General features: G+C 45.8%; 1 protein-coding gene across 4 annotated transcripts in view; it reads right to left on the reverse strand.

Annotated features, from left to right (window-relative positions):
- ARID1A (AT-rich interaction domain 1A) overlaps nucleotides 1-20,311 on the reverse strand; it is a 68,897-nt gene that overhangs the window by 20,666 nt on the left and 27,920 nt on the right. For all 4 annotated transcript variants that reach the window (XM_035019399.1, XM_035019402.1, XM_035019401.1 and 1 more), the window contains exon 4: nucleotides 19,769-19,885. In XM_035019399.1, coding sequence (XP_034875290.1) covers nucleotides 19,769-19,885 — 117 coding nt within the window. The remainder of the gene's footprint in view (nucleotides 1-19,768; nucleotides 19,886-20,311) is intronic.

The following is a 20,311-nucleotide window of genomic DNA, read 5'->3' on the forward strand; positions in this document are numbered from 1 at the left end:
GATTTGGTTGGTTTGAGGCCAATCTCTCAAACTGTCATTTTCAGCAGATGGCAACTTGTCAGCATGGGGGTAGTTGATTTAAAAGAAAAATTTGTTTTTCTTTTTAAAGATTTTATTTATTTGGGGGTGGGGGAGAGAGAGAGCTAGAAATAGCTAGAGAGAACACAAGCAGTGGGGGAGGGGCAAGGGAAGAGGGAGAAGCAGACTCCTTGCTGAGCAGGGAGCCCGAGTGGGACTCGATCCCAGGACCCTGGGATCATGACTTGAGCCGAAGGCAGGTACTTAACCAACTGAGCCACCCAGGCCCCCCTGTTTTTCTGTATTTTTGTTTGTTTGTTTTGTTTTTTTAAAGAACCAGAATGTTAGCATAGGAAGGGACAAATCATTTGCCATTTACCATCTGAGCATGTATAATGTGCCAGGCACTTTATGGAGTTCCTTACTTTTCTACTATTCTCGGAAACAGGTACTATTACCATTAACATGTTGAATATGTGCATGCTGATGCTCAGAGAGATTGGGTTACATGCCCAAGTCATCCAGCAAGTAAGTAGCAGAAACTAGATTTTGAACCCAGGTCTGCTGAACCCCAAAGTCTATGTTCTTTCTCTCTCCATTATGCTGTGATACTATATGGACTGAGAAAAAGTACTACACCTTTGAGTTAGGAAACCAAAGCTGAGTTCTTGGTACTTATCACTTGTGGCCTTGGACAAGCCGGCAACAAGCTGGGCCTGGTTTTCTCAGTTATACAATAGGGGGACTGGACAAATCTGAGTTCATGGTAACCCTGGGCCATATGCATGAAACTCCACTGGCACCATATGGATGGGGCCATATGGAATATGCAGTACCAGCAGTAACAGCCTGGAATGAGAGATATGACAACACACAAGCAGTGTAAGATATAAGACATATCGATCAGTCCCAGTAGCTTAATCACAGTAAATGTCTTCATTGGGAAATGGGAGGGCCTGGTGGGGAGGAAGACTCCAAAAGAAGTGTCTCCCCTCTATCTACATGAACAGATATTGCTCTGAATTCCATGTCCTTTTTATTTTCATTTTTTTAAAGTTTTATTTATTTTTTGACAGAGAGAGCGAGCGAGAGAGGGAATACAAGCAGGGGGAGTGGGAGAGGGAGAAGCAGGCTTCCCGCTGAGCAGGGAGCCTGATGCGGGGCTTGATCCCAGGACTCTGGGATCATGACCTGAGCTGAAGGCAGACGCTTAACCGACTGAGTCACCCAGGCGCCCCTCCACATCCTTTTAGTACATGGGACACACCTCTGCTTTCTACCCCACAAAAAGCCAGTTTTTCAGGTCTTTTGTTCTACAAAAAGCGGATGTCTGCTTGTTGAGTCAGACCTCAATGTGCCGAACAAGTCTGGCTTTCCACAACACACCTATCACACAAAGTTCAATCAACCCAAGCCCCTACTCTCCCTGGCAGGGGCTACTTTTAGCATTTCAAAACTCAGGGTGTCTTGGTTCTTGCAAAAGGGCCCACCTAACAGGTATCTTCCAAGAGGTCTATTGAAAGAATTGTAGCAATGTCCCTTAAGTGGAAAGATATCTTTTCCCAGGTTTGTTCTCTTCCAAGCATAATCCTGCTGAAACATGGGAGGTGAGGATCAGCCCACTCAGTGCCCTGCCAGTTCCGAGGAAGCAGCAGGGCCAGGGAGAATTTCCTCACGTGTTTCCAACGTGTTTCATGCATTTTATTGCTCATCTACCATGCAGATCAAAAGCGCTGGAGCAGGTCCAACTATTTCACACAGAATCTCACACTCCAGGCTGGCTACAGCCCCGAAAGCCTTCGTTTCTTCACTTGAAATACTGCCCAATGTTATTTTGGGATGTGACCTGATAGAGGAAGCCCATAGGGACTCCATGACGATAACTGTTCCAGCTGTGATTGGTTGCCCAGCCCCAGCAAGTGCCAGCATGGGTTTGTCAGGCTCTGCTGACAAACAGAACTCGGCAGCTAACACCTTCTCTTCACACCACAACAAAACCATGCCTGAAATCACACAGTCCATACCTCGTTGGAGGGGGGCAGGAGGTTGGGGGAGGCCTGCTAGTGCTCTCACAGGAAGGGCTGCAAGTTTTTTTTTTTTATTTGAGAGAGAGAGAATGAGAGACAGAGAGCATGAGAGGGAGGAGGGTCAGAGGGAGAAGCAGACTCCCTGCCAAGCAGGGAGCCCGATGCGGGACTCGATCCCGGGACTCCAGGATCATGACCTGAGCCGAAGGCAGTCGCTTAACCAACTGAGCCACCCAGGCGCCCCAGGGCTGCAAGTTTTAACATGAACTGCCTCCCTGATGAAGTACATTTTCAAGCAGAAGATACCAGATGAGGGTTAGAGGAAGGGGGTTTAAACGGTCTCCTGACAGAGCCTGAGGATGACATCAGTTCGTTCTGCCAAGCAGATTAAATAACATCAACAGGCAAGTCTAAAGAACAGGCTCATGGAAATGCTCAATTCAGGGTTTTCTCATAAATTTGGATGAGTCCTTGAGAAATGGAGCTTTTGTTAACCCCCAGATGGAGTTCTCGTCCTCTTTCAGTTGAGAAGAGCTTTTGCCAAGTTGTGCTGACTACTGGCGGGGAAACCACCCACCAAGAGAACCAGGTAAATCCTATATATACACTTATGGGTGGGTGGGGTGTGTGTGGGGGTGTGTTGGGAACCTTGCAATTCAGCCACACTCACTTAAATGACTTCCTTGAATGAAAAAAAGCCCAAATACACAGCCCGAAATGACCAGATCTGCACTGGCACTTCTCAAGTGTTTTTCCGGCAGCGTACCGAACAGATTCATGGCCACGGCAGGAGGCTGCTCCCATGCTGGAGAATGGGAGGAAATCCTGAAGAACACAGAAAAGATTGGCAGACTCGACCCTTGAAGAAAGGTAGACAGCATTTCTGTCTGGAAAGGAGAGAAACTTCAAGGAAAAAGGAGTACGGCAAACATAATTACATAGGAACTACTTAAGGCAAATAAGTTTTGGGGAGACCTGGTTTTTCATAAAGACTTCCTTAAGCAACTTATTTGTCAAGGATCAGGGGAGAAGAGGCTACCTCTACCAAATACTTCTAAAAAATATTCAGTACAATGAAGTTTCATTCGTAGGTTCTCTTTTCCACAGTCTTTGCTAAATGGAAGAAAGGGTGATCTGACTCCAGAGTTACAGAACTCTGATGAGTGGTCACAGCCCAACAGATGAGCTGCCATTTCTGCCCAGAGAGCAGGCTAGCTCGTGCTGGCTGAAATGCCAAGAACAAATCAATACACAGAACAGGCTGCCTCTTACTACTGGTGGTACTTTCGAGTCGGGGCTAAGCAGGTGGCTGAGAAGGGAAAAGGAAAGCCACAGAAGACGGCACCATCTTTCTAGCTTAGGACCAAACACCATCTCCTGCTTGAAGTACACCCACTGTTTGGAATAGCAGAAACTGCTCTGGGAAAGGCTAAGAGAACTTGATTTCCTAACCCCTAACCCCTACCCCAAGTTTCCAAAAACCCCTAACCAAACTCCCTCTTCTCTTTTTCAACAATAGGTTATTGTTCTGGGGATAATGGGTCATTTCTTCCTGGTACTTTCGGGCTGCTTGATGGGGGATGCACAGTAAAGAAGGGTCAGAACTCTTCTGGTCTCCAGAATGCTTTTCAGAGGCCCACCTCCAAGAGGAAATCTCTTATATATACATGTCAGAGTTCATAAATAAAACTCAGGGAGACCAAATCTCCAAATTCAAAGGATGCTGGAAAAAGAGGAATAAAGGAAGTCTCTTTGTACCTCCCTCTTGAAGGGAAGCAGAACAAACACAAATATGTGACTCTCATGTGCTTAGCCCTCAGGTACGTGGCTGGCTTACATTTAATTCTCACAACCATCTTCTAGATGCAGTTATCTTCCCCGTTTTACCAAAGCAAGCGCTCAGAAGTTGAATGACGTGCCCAAGGACAGAGAGCTATCACATAGAAGAACTCGAGTTCAAACCCACATTCCTCTGATTTCAGAGCTTGCGCTCTTTCTACTGTAAGGTGGAAGCTTGCCACTATCAGAAGCTAGGTTCCATGCTCCAAACAAAGCCTGGAAGCCCGGCCACAACCTGCCTCTGGACATGTTGAGGGACTACCTCCATGGCTGTAACAAGTTAACCTCACTAGGCCTTGCCTGGCTCTGTAAAGGAAAGACTAAAACTAGATAATTTAACTCTACAAGTCTACAAATGCTACACACTCCCCTCTTGCCTAGTCGCTTTTCCTATAAACCATTCTTCCTTTCTAAACCTTCTCTCGTGGTTTATTTCAAATCAGCCCTTTCATCTATAATTCTCAATTTAAACTTACTTTTGTTACACTAAATGGTATAGTACTTTTTCTCACCTCTGGGTCTTTAGAAGGGTACTTAATGTGCAGGGAGTTGGGAGGGGGGGAAGTAGAGAGTGACTCAGAATCTAGGGAGACCCTCAGGAAGCTAAGTCCTATGTAGGCTGGTATCTGATCTCTGCTGGTATTCATACTGAATGTGCTCTACCCCTATTATCAGGCACAGGGGTGTGGTCCAGAGAGAGAAGTCAAAACACCCGTGGCCTCTAGATGGCCTCATCTCAGGCGATTTCAAATCCTCACCCAGCCCTGCAGTCACCCTCCTAACTGCAGGACAATTAGGCTTTGTTTAGGGGCTCCATTCCCCAAACTCTAAGGTGGGGAAGCTCCCTTCTGGGGGGCAGAGGCCAAACAAGCTTCAACCCCCTGCCCACAGGTGTGATCCACGCGGGGTGGGGATGGGGGAAAGGCACCAGAGCCCTCCTCTAACACAGCAGCGTGGCCCATTTCCCAGTCACTGAAGAGAACTGGGTAGGAAGGCCAATTACCCGAAGTCGAGCTATAGGTGCTACAGACTAAAATCATTTTTTGCCTTGGAGACTTCAAAGACCAGAACAGCTTTGGAGGGGCAAAGCCTCAACAGTCAGCACAACTTCCCTGGCCCTTCACCCTCACCCCAGAGGCGATGCTTGGACCGGCTGTGGCAGGACGGATGGCACTGCGCTGAATCTGCCTGTAGGACCACAGCAGGACCAGGCTAGCTCCTCCTACTTTATTAGTGACCAGAAAAATGCCAGGGACACAAAAGACAACATGTTTGAGAAGCTACTCAGTGAATAATCTACTCAAAAGCATCCTCTGTAGGCCCAATCTCTGTTAGTTTTCTCTCTTTCCTTTAACCTTGATCCCCCACCATAATCCCATACCTGAGCTCCAGACCTCCACGTGGAGGGAGGGACTCGAGCGCTGGCATCAAGGGAATGAACCCTCCTGTCTAAAACTGCAAAGTACAACCCCGAATAGGCCCCGGCCACTTGGGTAAGAGCACTTGATGGAACTGCAGTGCAGGGAAGGAACGTCTGGAAAGGAGGCTGTTGGGAGGCGGGGCTCTGTGTCACTGGAGAAATTTCAATCTAATTACAAAAATATAAGAACCCGCTGTTCTAATCCACCTCAGCAAAATCTCTTGAGGTAGGTGTGCCCCTTTGGGTGGGGGCCGAGGGCATTTCTGAGATGAGAAAGGGGAGAAGAAAGACTGGGGGGCTGCCTGCACTCCTGCGGTGGGAGCCCCTGCAAACAGCAGCTTGGCCACTGCAGCAGCCATTGATTTTCCAGGGGTCGATATTCTGCTCCCACAGATCTGCTCGGCTAGAGGTTTAATCACATTGAGTGCTTCTGCTCAACATCTCCCCTGCACTTCCCCCTCCCCAAACCAATAAAACAAACACCTAACACAAGCAGAGTCGACAATGGGTAGATGTCTCTCCCCACAGGGGCCCCCACCCTCAGAAAATTCTAAATACCAGCTCCAAGGGAGCCCAAGCTACATGGGCAGACCACACGAAGCTGCAGAGACAGACCCACAAGTGCCAGAGAACCTTTTAACCCACTGAACAACACTCCCATACAGACCCTTCTAATAATTCTGAGATTTTACATTAAAAACTCCAATTTCCCAATTCGTGAAAAAAATAGATCCTAGAACTCCCCACAGTGTAGCAATCAGTTGAAACCTTGTTTTCCAGTTTGCCACAGTCCCCACGAGGCCTGTAAAATACCATGTTACCTGCCTGACCAGCCTTGGACACACACCCCTCCCCTGCAAAGGCCTCTCACTTGGGCCAGGGGAGAAATGTCTTATCTAGTCAGAAACCACCTCTTGGCCAAAAATGTACAGTGTTTTAAGGGTCACTAGCTAACAGACTCAAATCTGAAAAAAGTGAAACTGGGTCAGAGCTGGGCCTGAGTTAGAGCAGTCAAGAACAGTGCATATTTATGGAAAAGGGCTGTTCTAATCCCAGCAGGAAACAAGCACTGTAAAGCTTGAGAAAGCAAAGAAGTTAGGAACTCCCTACTTTTCCCCAAGTTAAGCATTTCCTGTTAGGAAAGCCAACCACATAGACCTTGTTCCACCATGATCATCAGCTGAAATCCTAGAACTTGAGCAAAGAGGACGGGGAAAAGGGGGAGAGGAAAGAAACACAGAAAAGGCAGCAGAGTTCTAGATATGAGAAGTGTAAGGGAGAGGGGGTGTGGCCTTAGGCTTCCACCTCATCTAGCTGTCCCTCAGAATTATAGGCAACCAGAAAGCGAGCAAGGATACAACATGCACAACTAGGGAAGGAAAGGTTGGCACTGTGCTGAACAGAGCTTAGACCAAGGTCCAGGGAGCTCAATGGCCTCCTTGGTTTGGTATTTAAACCCATAAATATGTTATTTGCCAGTGGTCTTCCCTACCATGGCCTACTGGTCTAGATAAAATCCAAAGATTTGGGGAAAGTATACAACAAACAGATCTGAGAGTAGGGACTGAACAGCATTTTTTTTTTTTTTAAGATTTTATTTATTATTTATTTGACAGAGAGAGACACACAGTGAGAGAGGGAACACAAGCAGGGGGTGTCGGAGAGGGAGAAGCAGGCTTCCTGCTGAGCAGGGAGCCTGATGCGGGGCTCGATCCCAGGACCCCAGGATCATGACCTGAGCTGAAGGCAGACACTTAACGAATGAGCCACCCAGGCGCCCCTGGACTGAATAGCATCTTAAACCAGAATAGACAGCCATCAACCCCAAAGGCCTTAAAACCAGAAGAACAACTCTGAACACAGGGAAGACATAGTCAAGTTCTAAAAGTAAAAGATGAGGATTGGGGCGCCTGGGTGGCTCAGTTGGTTAAGCGACTGCCTTCGGCTCAGGTCATGATCCTGGAGTCCCGGGATCGGGTCCCGCATCGGGCTCCCTGCTCGGTGGGGAGTCTGCTTCTCCCTCTGACCCTCCTCCCTCTCATGCTGTCTCTCATTCTTTCTCTCTCAAATAAATAAATAAAATCTTAAAAAAAAATAAAATAAATAAATAAAAAAGTAGAAGATGAGGGGAAAATGACCAATATTTTTAATAACAGTTCCTCTGAACACTGATTCTGTTTATTTGGAACTTGATCTTTCTCCTAACTTCCCCAGAATGTAAGGCAATTACCTTCACTTATCTCTGTAAACAATATTCAATACTCCTTCCACATCAAAGCTGGCCTTAAGGGACAGGTTTGCTGACTCTCATTTTGAGCCTTCAACTCTCAGTTTCCACTTTCAACAAGGCATGGCTTCTTAGCTTCCTTGGGAAAGGTCAAATGGGAAGCAAGCAAGCCGCTTGCAGGTGAGCTCCACCCTATGGCAATCAGAGACTATGTCACAATACCAGCCAATTCCATGCTGACACCAAGTGGGGAAGATGGAAAAGGATCAGGCTGTGGAAGTGGATGGCGCAAGAGAGCAAGCACTGGTCCCCAAAGATTGAATGCCAAATATCTTAGAAACATGGAAAAAAGACAACAGCACTAATTCTATGCTTGATTTATCAGGTATGTTAACATAGCTCCATACCCAGGGGTCCTCCCCTCTGGACCAAGTTTGGTGGAACAGATTCTCACTCTTGTGTAGGACGGCCCTAGTGGTTTCTGAAGGACAGTATTTCTAGGAGGGCTTGGTTTATTTCTTGTTCAAAAAGCCCAACACCCCTCTAGCTCCCTAGGACAGATGAGACACAGCTTGGCCATCACACATCTAAGGCCTGGCTTTCTGATTTTGTTGGGTCTTTTCGGAGAAGGACAATGGCAGAAGCCAGGGCATGTACTTCACTGAGGTAATCTCCCAAACAGCTTTGCAGGTTATAAAAGCACCAATAGGGGGACACCTGGGTAGCTCAGTCAGTTAAGCATCTGCCTTCAGCTCAGGTCGTGATCCTGGGGTCCTGGGATAGAGCCCCACATTGGGCTCCCTGCTCAGCAGGGGGTCTGCTTCTCCCTCTCCCTCCGCCCCTTCTGCTCATGCTCGCTTGCGCTCTCTCTCTCTCTCTCTCTCTCGAATAAAATCTTAAAAAAAAAAAAAAGCACCAATAGGAGAGAAAGGGAAGTGGGGTGGAGCATGGCAGTGGAAGAAAGCCATGGTCACCAAGGCAACTGAGTTCATCCATACGTTGACTCAGGAATTTCAAGAAATTCTAGTTTTTGAGGTTTCTTCCTTCCAGAGTATTTTCTCCATCTTCCTGGAGAGTAGACCTAAATCCAGAAACTACAGTATCACTACCTTTGCCTAGAAATCTCAGCCCCACATCTCTATATAACTCTTCCTTCTCTCCAGAAGAGAATATGGCATTCTTCTTTCTCTTAAAGGAGCTTTTTACTGATCCTTTATAGGAGTTGGTCCTAATAGTTAAAGCACTGGACTGGAAGTCAGGGAACCAAATGTTCTCGTTTACCTAATGACTTGGGCAAGTCCTCCTTTACCCTTTCTGGGTCTTAGGTTCCTCATATGTAAGGTTAGGGGGTTGGGAGGTAAGGGGGAGGGGTGTAATGTTTTTGTTAGTGTAGTGAACATTCTATGGACCAGCTCATGCTGTCTCCATTCTGCTCTTAATTGTAGAGGTTAAAAAGCTAAAAACCACGTTTCCCAGAATCCCTTGTGAATGGGTTTAGATACAATTCAGGTTCTACTAATTAGAAGCAAACTCAAGATTAGATCAAAGTATGGCAGAGACCATATTTCTGTCTCCTTCACTTGTTCCTGCAACAGCATTCTGGCTTCCTCTTCCAGTAAACTGGGAGCTGGTCCTGGTGGCAGCAGCCGCTCCTTCTTGACTCTAGCTTACTGATCCCTGGATAGCAGATTTAGAGCAATTAATATGATAGTGGGGGCGCCTGGGTGGCTCAGTCGGTTGAGCGACTGCCTTCGGCTCAGGTCATGATCCCAGAGTCCTGGGATCGAGCCCCACATCGGGCTCCCGGCTCGGCGGGGAGCCTGTTTCTCCCTCTGACCTTCCCCCCTCTCATGCTGTTTCTCTCTCGCTCGCTCTCTAATAAATAAATAAATAAAATCTTAAAAAAAAAAAATTAATATGATAGTGGCTCAAAGGTGGGAGTTTCCCTGGTGGGTCAAATCTAGTTTTAGGTCCTGCTGCTGAAGGACAAGCCTAGAGAATGCTTCCTCAACCTTTCTAGCAAATTTGTTAAGCCCAAATCCCTATATTAAATCCCTCTCTATTAAACATACCTGTAGAAACCACTCCATCTGACACAGGATTATCAGATGATCCCAAAAGAATGGTTGTGAAGGAGAGAGGAGAACAGTTATTTACAAGGCATATTCTCTGCCAAGATAGCATCTTCTGGGGAAAATGGGCAAGATGGAGGAGTCTTAGAACTTTAAAATACATTTGTCCAGAACAAGCTTCTTTACTTCTTCGCTTTTTTAGACCTCTCTGTACTTTCTCCCTCCCACTCTAACCCCAGAGTGGGGGTGGGGGGGCTGAACTGCTCACACAGGACAGAAGGCTGAGTCAGCACATGCTTTCTTTCCATCTCTATACTCTCTGCAAGCTTTTACTCTGCTGAGGATAGCATTACCTGCCCAACCCCATATATGTATTCTCTGGACTTTAGGGAGGTTTGGGCTAGAAAGGGTACCAAGTATCTTCCGCAGCAGCAAGAAATATGTTTATAACCTCCAGGTGAAAAAGAACCAGTCCTGACAACCCTGTGCAGCTGAGGAGTGAGGACAGGTTTGGCTGCAAAAGATCCCAGCTCTTCGTCTTATGGCAATTTCTGGTCTGAGCAACGAGCCACCAGCTTCCTGTAGCAGGGCTGGGGACAAACTGAAGAATAAGGTCAAATCCAAGGGGTATGGTTTGCTTGGCGGGAAGGAGGTACTTCCTGCCAGTCCTCAGAAGAGCTAACTGACCCCAGGAGCCATCACGCCAGAAGTAAGGCTCTGTTCGTTTTCAGACTGAAGTTGTTCTGAAGAAAACAAAAGGTTCCAGCAAGAGGAATCTGTGTGAGACACACAGGCAGGAAGCAGAGCTGAGCCACCAGTGACTAGAATAGAAACAGGAAATGGGCCCAGGAACAAGCATACAGTACTGCGCGCCAGCAGCAGGGGGCCCAGCAGGCACCAGGCGGTATCAGGGCCGCAGCAGCGTGACTAAGACAGAGAAGCGGATTGGCTAGCCCTGCCGGAGAACCAGCGTTCTCGAGAAGGGACGGCTACTTGCACAAAGTACAGTCTGGGCAGATATGACAGAGGGGGTGGGGATTTCCTTTCTGAGACTTTTTGAGAGCACCTGGGCTACATTCAAGGGGAGCAAGCACAGATACACAGTCAGATATAAAGAAAACAGGTCACCACGCTCAGAAAGGCCCAGCTTCTCTGAGTACCAAAATTGCTAGTGGCATTTTCGTTAGCCCCTTGAAAATAAGCCATCAAAAGCCTAGGCAAAAACTGTTGGCCTGTTTCCTTTTACCAGGAAATGTGACAAAAGGCAACACAGTGTACAATTTAAATCCTTCAAGCATTCCAATTTTTTAAGCCTTCAGAGGATTTCTGTCACTCCCCCCAGTAAACCTACACAGCAAAAAGCTGGCCTCCAAGCCCAGGCGGGCAGCAAGAACCTGGGGCTGCTCAGCACAAGTTTACCGAGTAGCCAGCTGCCTGGCCCAGGTGCTAGATGCAGACCTCATGCGCAAGCAGAGGCGCCTGCATAATGCCAGGCCAACATGAAGAAACTGGGGAAGTCCCAGAGAAAGTATTTCAGCTAGGTTTTGAAGCCAAAGTAGGAGTTTGCTGGGCATTGAGAGAGCGGGAAGGTAGACGGGCAGACATCTTTGGCACGAAGACAATGGCAGGAAGGACTGGAGGTTGTGAGGAGCTTGAGGTACACCCAGGCAGCTGGAGGTGAGGCTGCACAGGTCTGCTGGGAGCTGCAGATGGCCCCACAGTGGGGTCTGGCCTGTAGGTATGGGGAACCAGGGCCCCTAAAGCACCACAAAACAAGTGGTGGTGGTCTCTGACTCCCATCCCCCACACTCGGAGATTATTTAAACATTACCAGACACAGTAAAACTCATTGTATTCCAAAGTCCCCAGCTTGATATTTCATTTGAAAATTTTACTCTCCATTCTCCGGGTCTAACTCCTTGCTTCTTTTTTTTTTTTAAGATTTTATTTATTTGACAGAGAGAGACAGAGAGAGAGAGAGGGAACACAAGCCGGGGGAGTGGGAGAGGGAGAAGCAGGCTTCCCGCAGAGCAGGGAGCCTGATGTGGGGCTCGATCCCAGGACCCTGGGATCATGACCCAAGCCCAAAGGCAGATGCTTAACGACTGAGCCACCCAGGCGCCCCTAACTCCTTGCTTCTAAACCATTAGGCAAATGAATCACCTGGGGATCTTGTTAACAGTGTTGGATTCAATAAAGCTGGGTGGGACCCAAAAACCTGCATTTCTAAGACAATTCCCAGGTGATGTCCATGCTGCTAGATAACAGACCACATTTTTTCAGTAGCAAGGCTCTACTTGATTAACATTAGCATTAATCAGGACACTATGCTTTAAGAAGAAAGGCACAGAACAGGACTTGCTCCTGTCCAACTCAAGAGGAACCAAAGAACCAAACTCTAGTCAACTTTCCACTTTTTTTTTTTAATTTTATTTATTTATTTGAGAGAGAAAGAATGAGAGACAGAGAGCATGCGAGGGAAGAGGATCAGAGGGAGAAGCAGACTCCCCACTGAGCAGGGAGCCTGATGTGGGACTTGATCCTGGGACTCCAGGATCATGACCTGAGCTGAAGGCAGTCGCTTAACCAACTGAGCCACCCAGGCACCCAACTTTCCACTTTTTGAGGGGATTCCCTAGTTGGTCAGTTCTTCCAGCAGACCTGACCTATCATTTGGACACATTCCCTCTCCCACCCTTCCCTGTACTGCAGCTGTCCTTTTCACAACTCATCTGTGCCTCCATGACAAGAAGGCCTGGGAAAACAAAAGTGAAATGGAAATCCTTTCAGGACAAGTCTGGTAAATATATATATATATTTTTTAAAGATTTTACTTATTTGACAGAGAGAGAGCGAGAGCAGGAACACAAGCAGAGGGAGTGGTAGAGGGAGAAGCAGGCTTCCCGCCGAGCAGGGAGCCCGATGTGGGGCTCCATCCCAGGACCCTGGAATCATGACCTGAGCCGAAGGCAGATGCTTAACGACGACTGAGCCACCCAGGCGCCCAAGTCTGGTAAATATTAAATGGCAAAGGGGTTGGGGTTGAGGCTTTTGGCTGAACTTGAAGAGAGGATCAGATTGTCTTTCTTCTGCTGGGTGGGATGCTAGGGGAAGTATTTCGTCTGAAATTATCAGAGAGAGCTGGATTCAAATCCTGGTTCTGACCCTTAGTTTCTTCTAATATAAAAAAGGAGTGGTCACTTAGTATATTTCAGTTCCTGCTCTTCTAGGAGGATTGGTGTTGCCTGTAAGCTCTGTTCCTGGCCTCACTCTCCTGCCCTCTTAAGATTTGGATTCTACAGGAACAACATAGTTCCCTCCCATTTCCTCTTTCCAGATCACTGGAACCCAAGTTCTCAGGGTCTGAGAACATCACAGTAGTAAAACACGAGTGCTAATAGCTACATTGTTATTAAGTGAAATCTAAAGAAGGGCTTGGAAACCCAAGCGATTAAAAAAAAAAAAATCTGGGGCGCCTGGGTGGCTCAGTCGTTAAGCGTCTGCCTTCGGCTCAGGTCATGATCCCAGGGTCCTGGGATCGAGCCCCGCATCAGGCTCCCTGCTCTGCAGGAAACCTGCTTCTCCCTCTTCTACTCCCCCTGCTTGTGTTCCCTCTCTCGCTGTGTCTCTGTCAAATAAATAAATAAAATCTTTAATAAAAAAAAAAATCTGTAGATAATTCAATAGACATGAAGAATCCTAATCCTATTCTCCACCTCATTCCCAGCATCAACGACCTCCACTCTTACACTAACCAGAAGAAACAAGTATGATGCAGCTCTTCAACAGCAGCCTCTCTGACTTTTCCAGTCAAGGGTACAGTGTCCTTTGTGAGCTAACCCAGTGAGTGCCCTTGATTCCTTTCTTTCATAACTCCTGAAAGATAAGTCTGTTTATACCCTCCTAACATTCTGCCAGCATCTTCACTCTTCTATCTACCTGCCTTATACACATGCGGGTCTTCAGATGAAGCGGAGGAATTTGGGCTGATTCAGCGGCCCCCTCCCTTCAATGCCTTTCAAGAATGTTCTTTACCTTTACACCTTTCCCTTGTTCATTTCCTTTGCTCCAGCCCTCAGAAATCAGGTCCTCTCCACACGTAAAAAGGAACGCCATAACCTGCTTTCTGACAAATCCAACTTTATATTCTTTGAAATATAAATGTGATGTGGACCATCACCCCAACACACTGGGCTTCCATAAACAGGACACAATCCTGGTCCTCCTCCAAGCTCACCAGCTATCTGCTGGGCACTTCTACCTGATGACTACAGGCACTGTCAAGGGCTCCCACTGGCTCCTCCCTCCATAAGCCATGGCCTGGGAGGCCTCCTTCCTTCCGTGGTTTAACTATGAATCACTCCACAGACCACTCTCCGACTCAACCCAGACTCAGCTCTTACTCAAGTTGCAGTCTCCTGTCTCCAACTAGGAGCTAAGCATTTGTTTTTAAACATTTCACTACATGGAACTTAACTTTTCCCCAAAAATGAGTTTTCCTATTAGCCTTTCTATTTCTGTCAATGAGATCTCTCTTTCTCCCCACCCCCCTTCAAGATCATTAAATTTTCTACCCACTTTCTCTCAGTTCTACAGAATCTTTCTTGCACAGCTCAGAACTGGGCCTAGTTGGCTATGCAAATGACACAGAGGGGTACAACTCCACATCTCTCGCCAGAATTATTTCAACAGTTTAACTTCTCCCCTTTTCAAACCACACTATACACGAATGGATTATTTTTTAAACATTAGTTTTATCACATTACTGCTCTAATAGCGTATCTGCAGGCCTCTAAGATCAAATTCAAATGGCTTACTTGGCCCACCAGGGCCCTAACCCCTGTAATCTAGCTTTCCTTCCTGTTACTCCCCACGCCCTAGAAGCCTGATCCTGACCAGTCCCCCAGTAGCATCTATACTATACCCCACCCCTGGCTATACTTTTCCTTTCCAACCACCCAAGTATGTCCATATCTAGGTCATTCTAAACTTCTGCCATGTTTTCCCTCAACTATTTAGACATAAAGAATCACCGACTTCACCAAACTAGGAAAGCACCCCATTGTAACAATCAGGCATACATTCTTCTACCTGTTTTACTAATGAAACAAAGAAGAATACTTGAGGGCAGCAACCATGTCATATTCAAATCACAGGCTACCTCAGAAGTCATCAAAGTCTAACCTTTGTCTAATGCCTGTCTGCCTTCTATAGAATACCCACAGCAAACAGTGTACCAGCTTTTACTCGAGGGACAGGAAATTTATCCACCTTTTTTTTTTTTTAATATCCTTATCCTCCAGATCACAAAAGAACTTGTTTCACACTTGGGCTTAAACCCACTGGCAACAGGTAGCCAGGTTTTTAAAGCAGTAATGTTAACTTGCCAGATTTTTTTTAAAAGACCTATTTATTTATTTGAGAGTCAGAGAAAGAGAGAGAAACATAAGCAGACTCCCCACGGAGCAGGGAACCTGACAACGATGGAGGGCTCAATCCCAGGACCCTGAGATCATGACCCGAGCCAAAGGCAGCCGCTTAACCGACTGAGCCACCCAGGCGCCCCAGTAATCTTTGTTTTAATTAATCTCCAGATGATTCTCAGTGCGTGCTAAAGTTTGAGAAGCACTGATCTACTTAATCTTTCCAGAGCTGAGCTTTCAATCCTATATCTATTTTCCACCACTGAATGGAAACTCTATCCCAAGTACACTTTCAGATTATAACGTAAATTTACAAATGTGCCTCAGTAAGAAAAAAATTGGGAAGCATTCATTATTCTAGGGAAACCATATACACTTGAATGAATCACTCAGAAGCTTTTAAAGATGTAACTCCAAGTCATTCCCAGAAATGATTATAATCAAAAGTCAGATACCAATTTTCAGATGAGACCCTTAAAGATTTCACTCCAAACTAAAGGAAATTAAAGACTTAATGAAACACCTAGAGATTTGCTTACCCATCCCTTACAAGAACCTTCTTACCATAAGGTGAAGTAGTAGCTATTTTACAAGATAGATGACAAACCCTAATCTCACTTCTTCTTAAGGCCACTGTCAGGAAGCACAAATAAATTAATCCATCTTCTAAAATGGAGTTTAGGCCTTCCCATAACAGGCTGTGATACCTGCCTTGCCCTCGAAGTGGAAAACAACAATCTTACAATATGGTCAAACTGTCCCCTGTCAGACATACACTTTCTGAATGAACAATGTAATAAATACTGCTCGGGTTCATTCGTTCACTGAATTGGAGCCTACCTTATGCCAGGCACTATGATGGCCATGAGCAAGACAGAGACAGTCAGCCCTCACTGAGCTTGTGTTAAATTAAGTAATTGAAATTACATTTGAGATAAATACTGACAAAAAACACGGGTGCATGTTTGGATTAGTGGATCTCTACCAGGGCTCCAAATCAGAATCACCAGGGGCAGCTTCTAACCATAGCAAAGACCAAGCCTCATCAACCCCAAACAATTCAGAACTCTGTGAACCTCAGCCATTGGTTTTTAAAGAATATTTGCTCCCCAGGTAATTCTAACATGCAGCCAAGATAGAAAACCACTGGTCTGGGGCATCATGTAATAGATGTTAGGGGCAAAAAGGTCAGCAACACAGTGCCTGCCCTCCAGAAGCTTACCATCAAGTGGAAGAGACCCAAGCGTAGAGGTATCAGCAAATTGCTCTGGTGACGTGACGCAAAGAAACCTCAGATATAGGATAGTGTTTCTCCTGGTATAAGGATGGGGAAGTGATCCCCGAGGGCTATATAAGGTGCTTTTACCTATGTTACCAAGGTTTGCTTTCTAAAGATGGGTCCTCAGGCACTGAATCATTCTTTATACCTTTTAATATGTCTTAAATACTGCAGGGTTTTTTGTTGTTGTTGTTGTTGTTTAAATAAAAACTGACTTTAGTCAGTGAGGGCATCATAGACATTACTTAAGCTGAGTTTTGACATTTGATTAAGAAGAAGTTTTCTGGGGCGCCTGGGTGGCTCAGTCGTTAAGTGTCTGCCTTCGGCTCAGGTCATGATCCCAGGGTCCTGGGATCGAGCCCCGCATCAGGCTCCCTGCTCCGCGGGAAGCCTGCTTCTCCCTCTCCCACTCCCCCTGCTTGTGTTCCCTCTCTCGCTGTGTCTCTCTCTGTCAAAATAAATAAATAAAATCTTTAAAAAAAAAAAAAAAGAAGTTTTCTGAGGAAATAATCTTGAAGATGTAGTCTGAAATACAAACAAGAGGAGTTAGGAGGAAATGTGTATTAGGCAAAGGGAAGGGTCTGTGCAGAGGCCTAGAAGCAGAAAAAAGCATGGGGCCTTAAAAAACTGAGACAAAGTCATAATAACAAGGCAAAGGGCAAAAAAGGATGAAGTAGAGGTTCTCACAGTGCCATCCTGGCCTAGCAGCACCAGCAGCATCAAGGAATTTGTTAAAAATGCAAAATCTCAGGCCTCATTCCAGACCATTCAGAAATGGGGGGTAGCCTACAGAATATTAAGGATTTTGGATTTTATTCTAAGATTAATGAAAAATAGTTGAGAGGTTTTAAGTAGAGGGATAACATAATCGGGATAATAGCAACTAAATGGTTTGGCATTAATAGCTGAGCAAAAACTCCTCAAAATCTAATTTTTGTAATGATCAGGATCAGAAACCATAATGAGTCTTTAAATCAAGGGTCACAATCATAAAGCCCTTAGGGCTAAGTGGGTAAGGTGAATGAGCGAAGAGGAGGATGCGGACAACTGGAGGCTGTCCTCCAGTCAGCCTAGCTTCTGTTCTGGAGCCAAACACGAAGAGGTGCCCCCTAAACATCTGCTGAGTGAAGGAATACACCAACAAACCTAGGCTGCCTTGACACAACTGCTTCAGAAGAGTGGGCCCCTTCTAGGGAATCCCGACTTTTCCTTTCTTCAAATGTGACCGTTTCCCAGCCTGGCTAGGCAAATCTGGCATCAAACCAAAATTTCAAAGAATAACCACCTTTTGTTTCTTAGTCCAAATAGCAGAGGGATAAAAAGCAATTCAACAAACAAGATGCCAGTAACCCAGCCAGCTGACCTCCCACATAGAGCTTCTACCACAGAGCAAATGCCCCATTTGGATGAATCTATAGTAGAAGCCTGAGCTTGGGAATGCTCCCTGTGATAGGCTGCCCAGGAATAATCCTCCCCTGGGCCCACGAGGGTGCCAGTGCCTTCACTACGGCGGGTCAAATCAGAAGCTCTGGATTTGACAGCACAAGGCTCTCAACCCTTAGAAGACATGCTTGTACGCTAGGCTTCTCAGGACTGAAAAATAACAAATACAGTTCTGCGGAGCAAGCAGAAACTTTCTGATGGGGAGCAACTTAAAGCACTGGCAAAAATCCACTGATTTGGTTTCTTGCCACAGTAGCACCTCACCCCGATTTAGCTACAGACCACAGATGATGAGGGAGTAGTTTTACATTTCTGACTGAATCAAGTTAAAAAACACATCCCAGTGAAGTTTGGGATGCAGAAAAGGATTGCAACAGTCATTAATGAAAAGGGAACAAAGAAGGATTGCCTTATTCAGACACATCCTCACCCAATTCCTCAATTGAGAAAGTCAACAGTCTCAGGGGTCCTATCTGACAGTAGCTATTCATTCTGGCCTGGGATGCCTGCACAACGGTACTGAGGGACTCTGGAAACCTTGCCCTACGCAGGTTATGGCTCAGAGATCTTCAGGGGAAGCCAGGAGAGGCTTCGTGATGAAGAAAGGCTTCATGATGAAGAGAGTTCCTGCCTCCTACCTATTCCTTAAAGATCCAGAGACGATTTTCTCCCAAGTCAAAATAACTGAAGAGACAGGCTTCAAATCAGAGAATAAAAATTTCAAAAGAGGGGTCCCTGGGTGGGTCAGTCATTAAGCGTCTGCCTTTGGCTCAGGTCATGATCCCAGGGTCCTGGGATCAAGCCCCGCACTGGGCTCCCTGCTCCGCAAGAAGCCTGCTTTCCCCCCTCCCACTCCCCCTGCTTGTGTTCCCTCTCTCGCTGTGTCGCTGTCAAATAAATAAATTAAATTAAAAAAAAATTTTTTTTCCAAAAGACTTTTTTATCTAGACATGTGTGGCTGAATTTCTATTTCTATTTACTAACTGAAGCAGGATTTGTAATGGAGGGTTTGCTACCAACAGTCTTACTAGATTTTAGAGCAGCCCATTTTATTCCTGTGCCCAGCAGATTAATTTTCAGAGCCTGACTTGCTCACATATAACCAGAGCTAAGACTAGGGATAAATGTTCCCAGAACCAGTCTATTAACTAGTTGGTGGGGTCTCTCAGGTATCAAGTAGAGTCCCTATGCCCTCTGAGATGATGATGAGAATCTCTGACATTTATGGAATGCCTACAATGCATGAGCACTCTATTTTAACCTATCTCATGTTAATAACCGCTCAATGAAGTGGGTACTTTTAGGTTCATTTTACGGATGCAAAAACGAAGGCAGGGGAAGGTTAAGTGACTTGCCCAAGGCTACAGAGTTAGTGGCTGAGTCAAAATGCAGACCCAGGAACTCTGGCTCTAGAGCCCTAGCTCTTCATCAGCAGACTGTACTACCTTTCTCAGGATACAGTCAGTCCATCCATAAACAGCAATCAAGCATCTGGGCACCAAGCACTCTACTAGACAAAAGCACCTATTTACACAAAATGACCAGAAAAACTGCTTTTACTCAGCCCATGCTCAATGGGAAAATCCATGCTGAATGCACCCCAGATCGTACCTCCTAGCTAAATACTAAGACAAAAACCTAGAAATTAAACCCTTGAAAGTAAGGTCAAAACAACCCTGAAACTTCTCTCAACTTTGATGGAGAGCAGACAGTGCTTACAATATCTTCATCTTCTCTGTCCCTTACCTGGGTCCACGCCTCCGAGCCCAAGATGTAAAAAATAAAACACAAAACCAAAAAACTCTAAATAGAGATCACCAAACCTATTCCCCAGGCAGCCAGCCAAAACAGACATTCCACAGGGTCAGTCCATAAATTCCTATTTAGAATTTTCAACCTGAATTCAAGGAATAGCTCATTGTTTATTTAGGTCATATCACCAAAACACCCAACCAGAAACCAGTTTTCTTTGCTTTCCTCTCTGCCCCATCATCTTTTAGAGGTTGGCAAGAATACTCACAGGCAAGCTTGAGGGTCTTGACTGAAGACTCAGGTTCATATCTTCTTGCCCTCCCTTACTGGAGGTCATTGAGGGGGCTGAGGATGCCTGAGACCCAAATGAATCTTGAGATAACTCCTAAAATAAGAAAAACAAATGCTGTGAAGGCCTGGTATTGATAAACCAGGCAAGTTTGCTTCATGGTGAAAGGGCTACAGGACTATCTCACAGAGGGCAGGTGGGAGCAAGAAACTGCCCAATTGTGCACAATATAATCTGAAGGCAGAAAAACACAAGGTGTGGCTCTTAAGACAAGAAGGTCAATGAGCACCAGGTGACATATAAAGGGTTGAATCACTATATTGTACACCTGAAACTAATATGACACTGTACGTTAACTAACTGGAATTAAAATAAAAACTTAAAAATAAAGTTGTTGGTTTAATTAAAAGGGAAAAAAAAGAATGTCAGTAGTGGATTTAAGACCCTGAACAGCACCACTGACCATTTATCACCACAGACAGCTATTCCTTGGGGTTAAATGCTAAAGTATGACAAGTTTGC

This window comes from Mirounga leonina, unplaced genomic scaffold, assembly GCF_011800145.1.
Source record: "Mirounga leonina isolate KUSES-001 unplaced genomic scaffold, KU_Mleo_1.0 Mir_173, whole genome shotgun sequence".
Lineage (NCBI taxonomy): Eukaryota > Metazoa > Chordata > Mammalia > Carnivora > Phocidae > Mirounga > Mirounga leonina.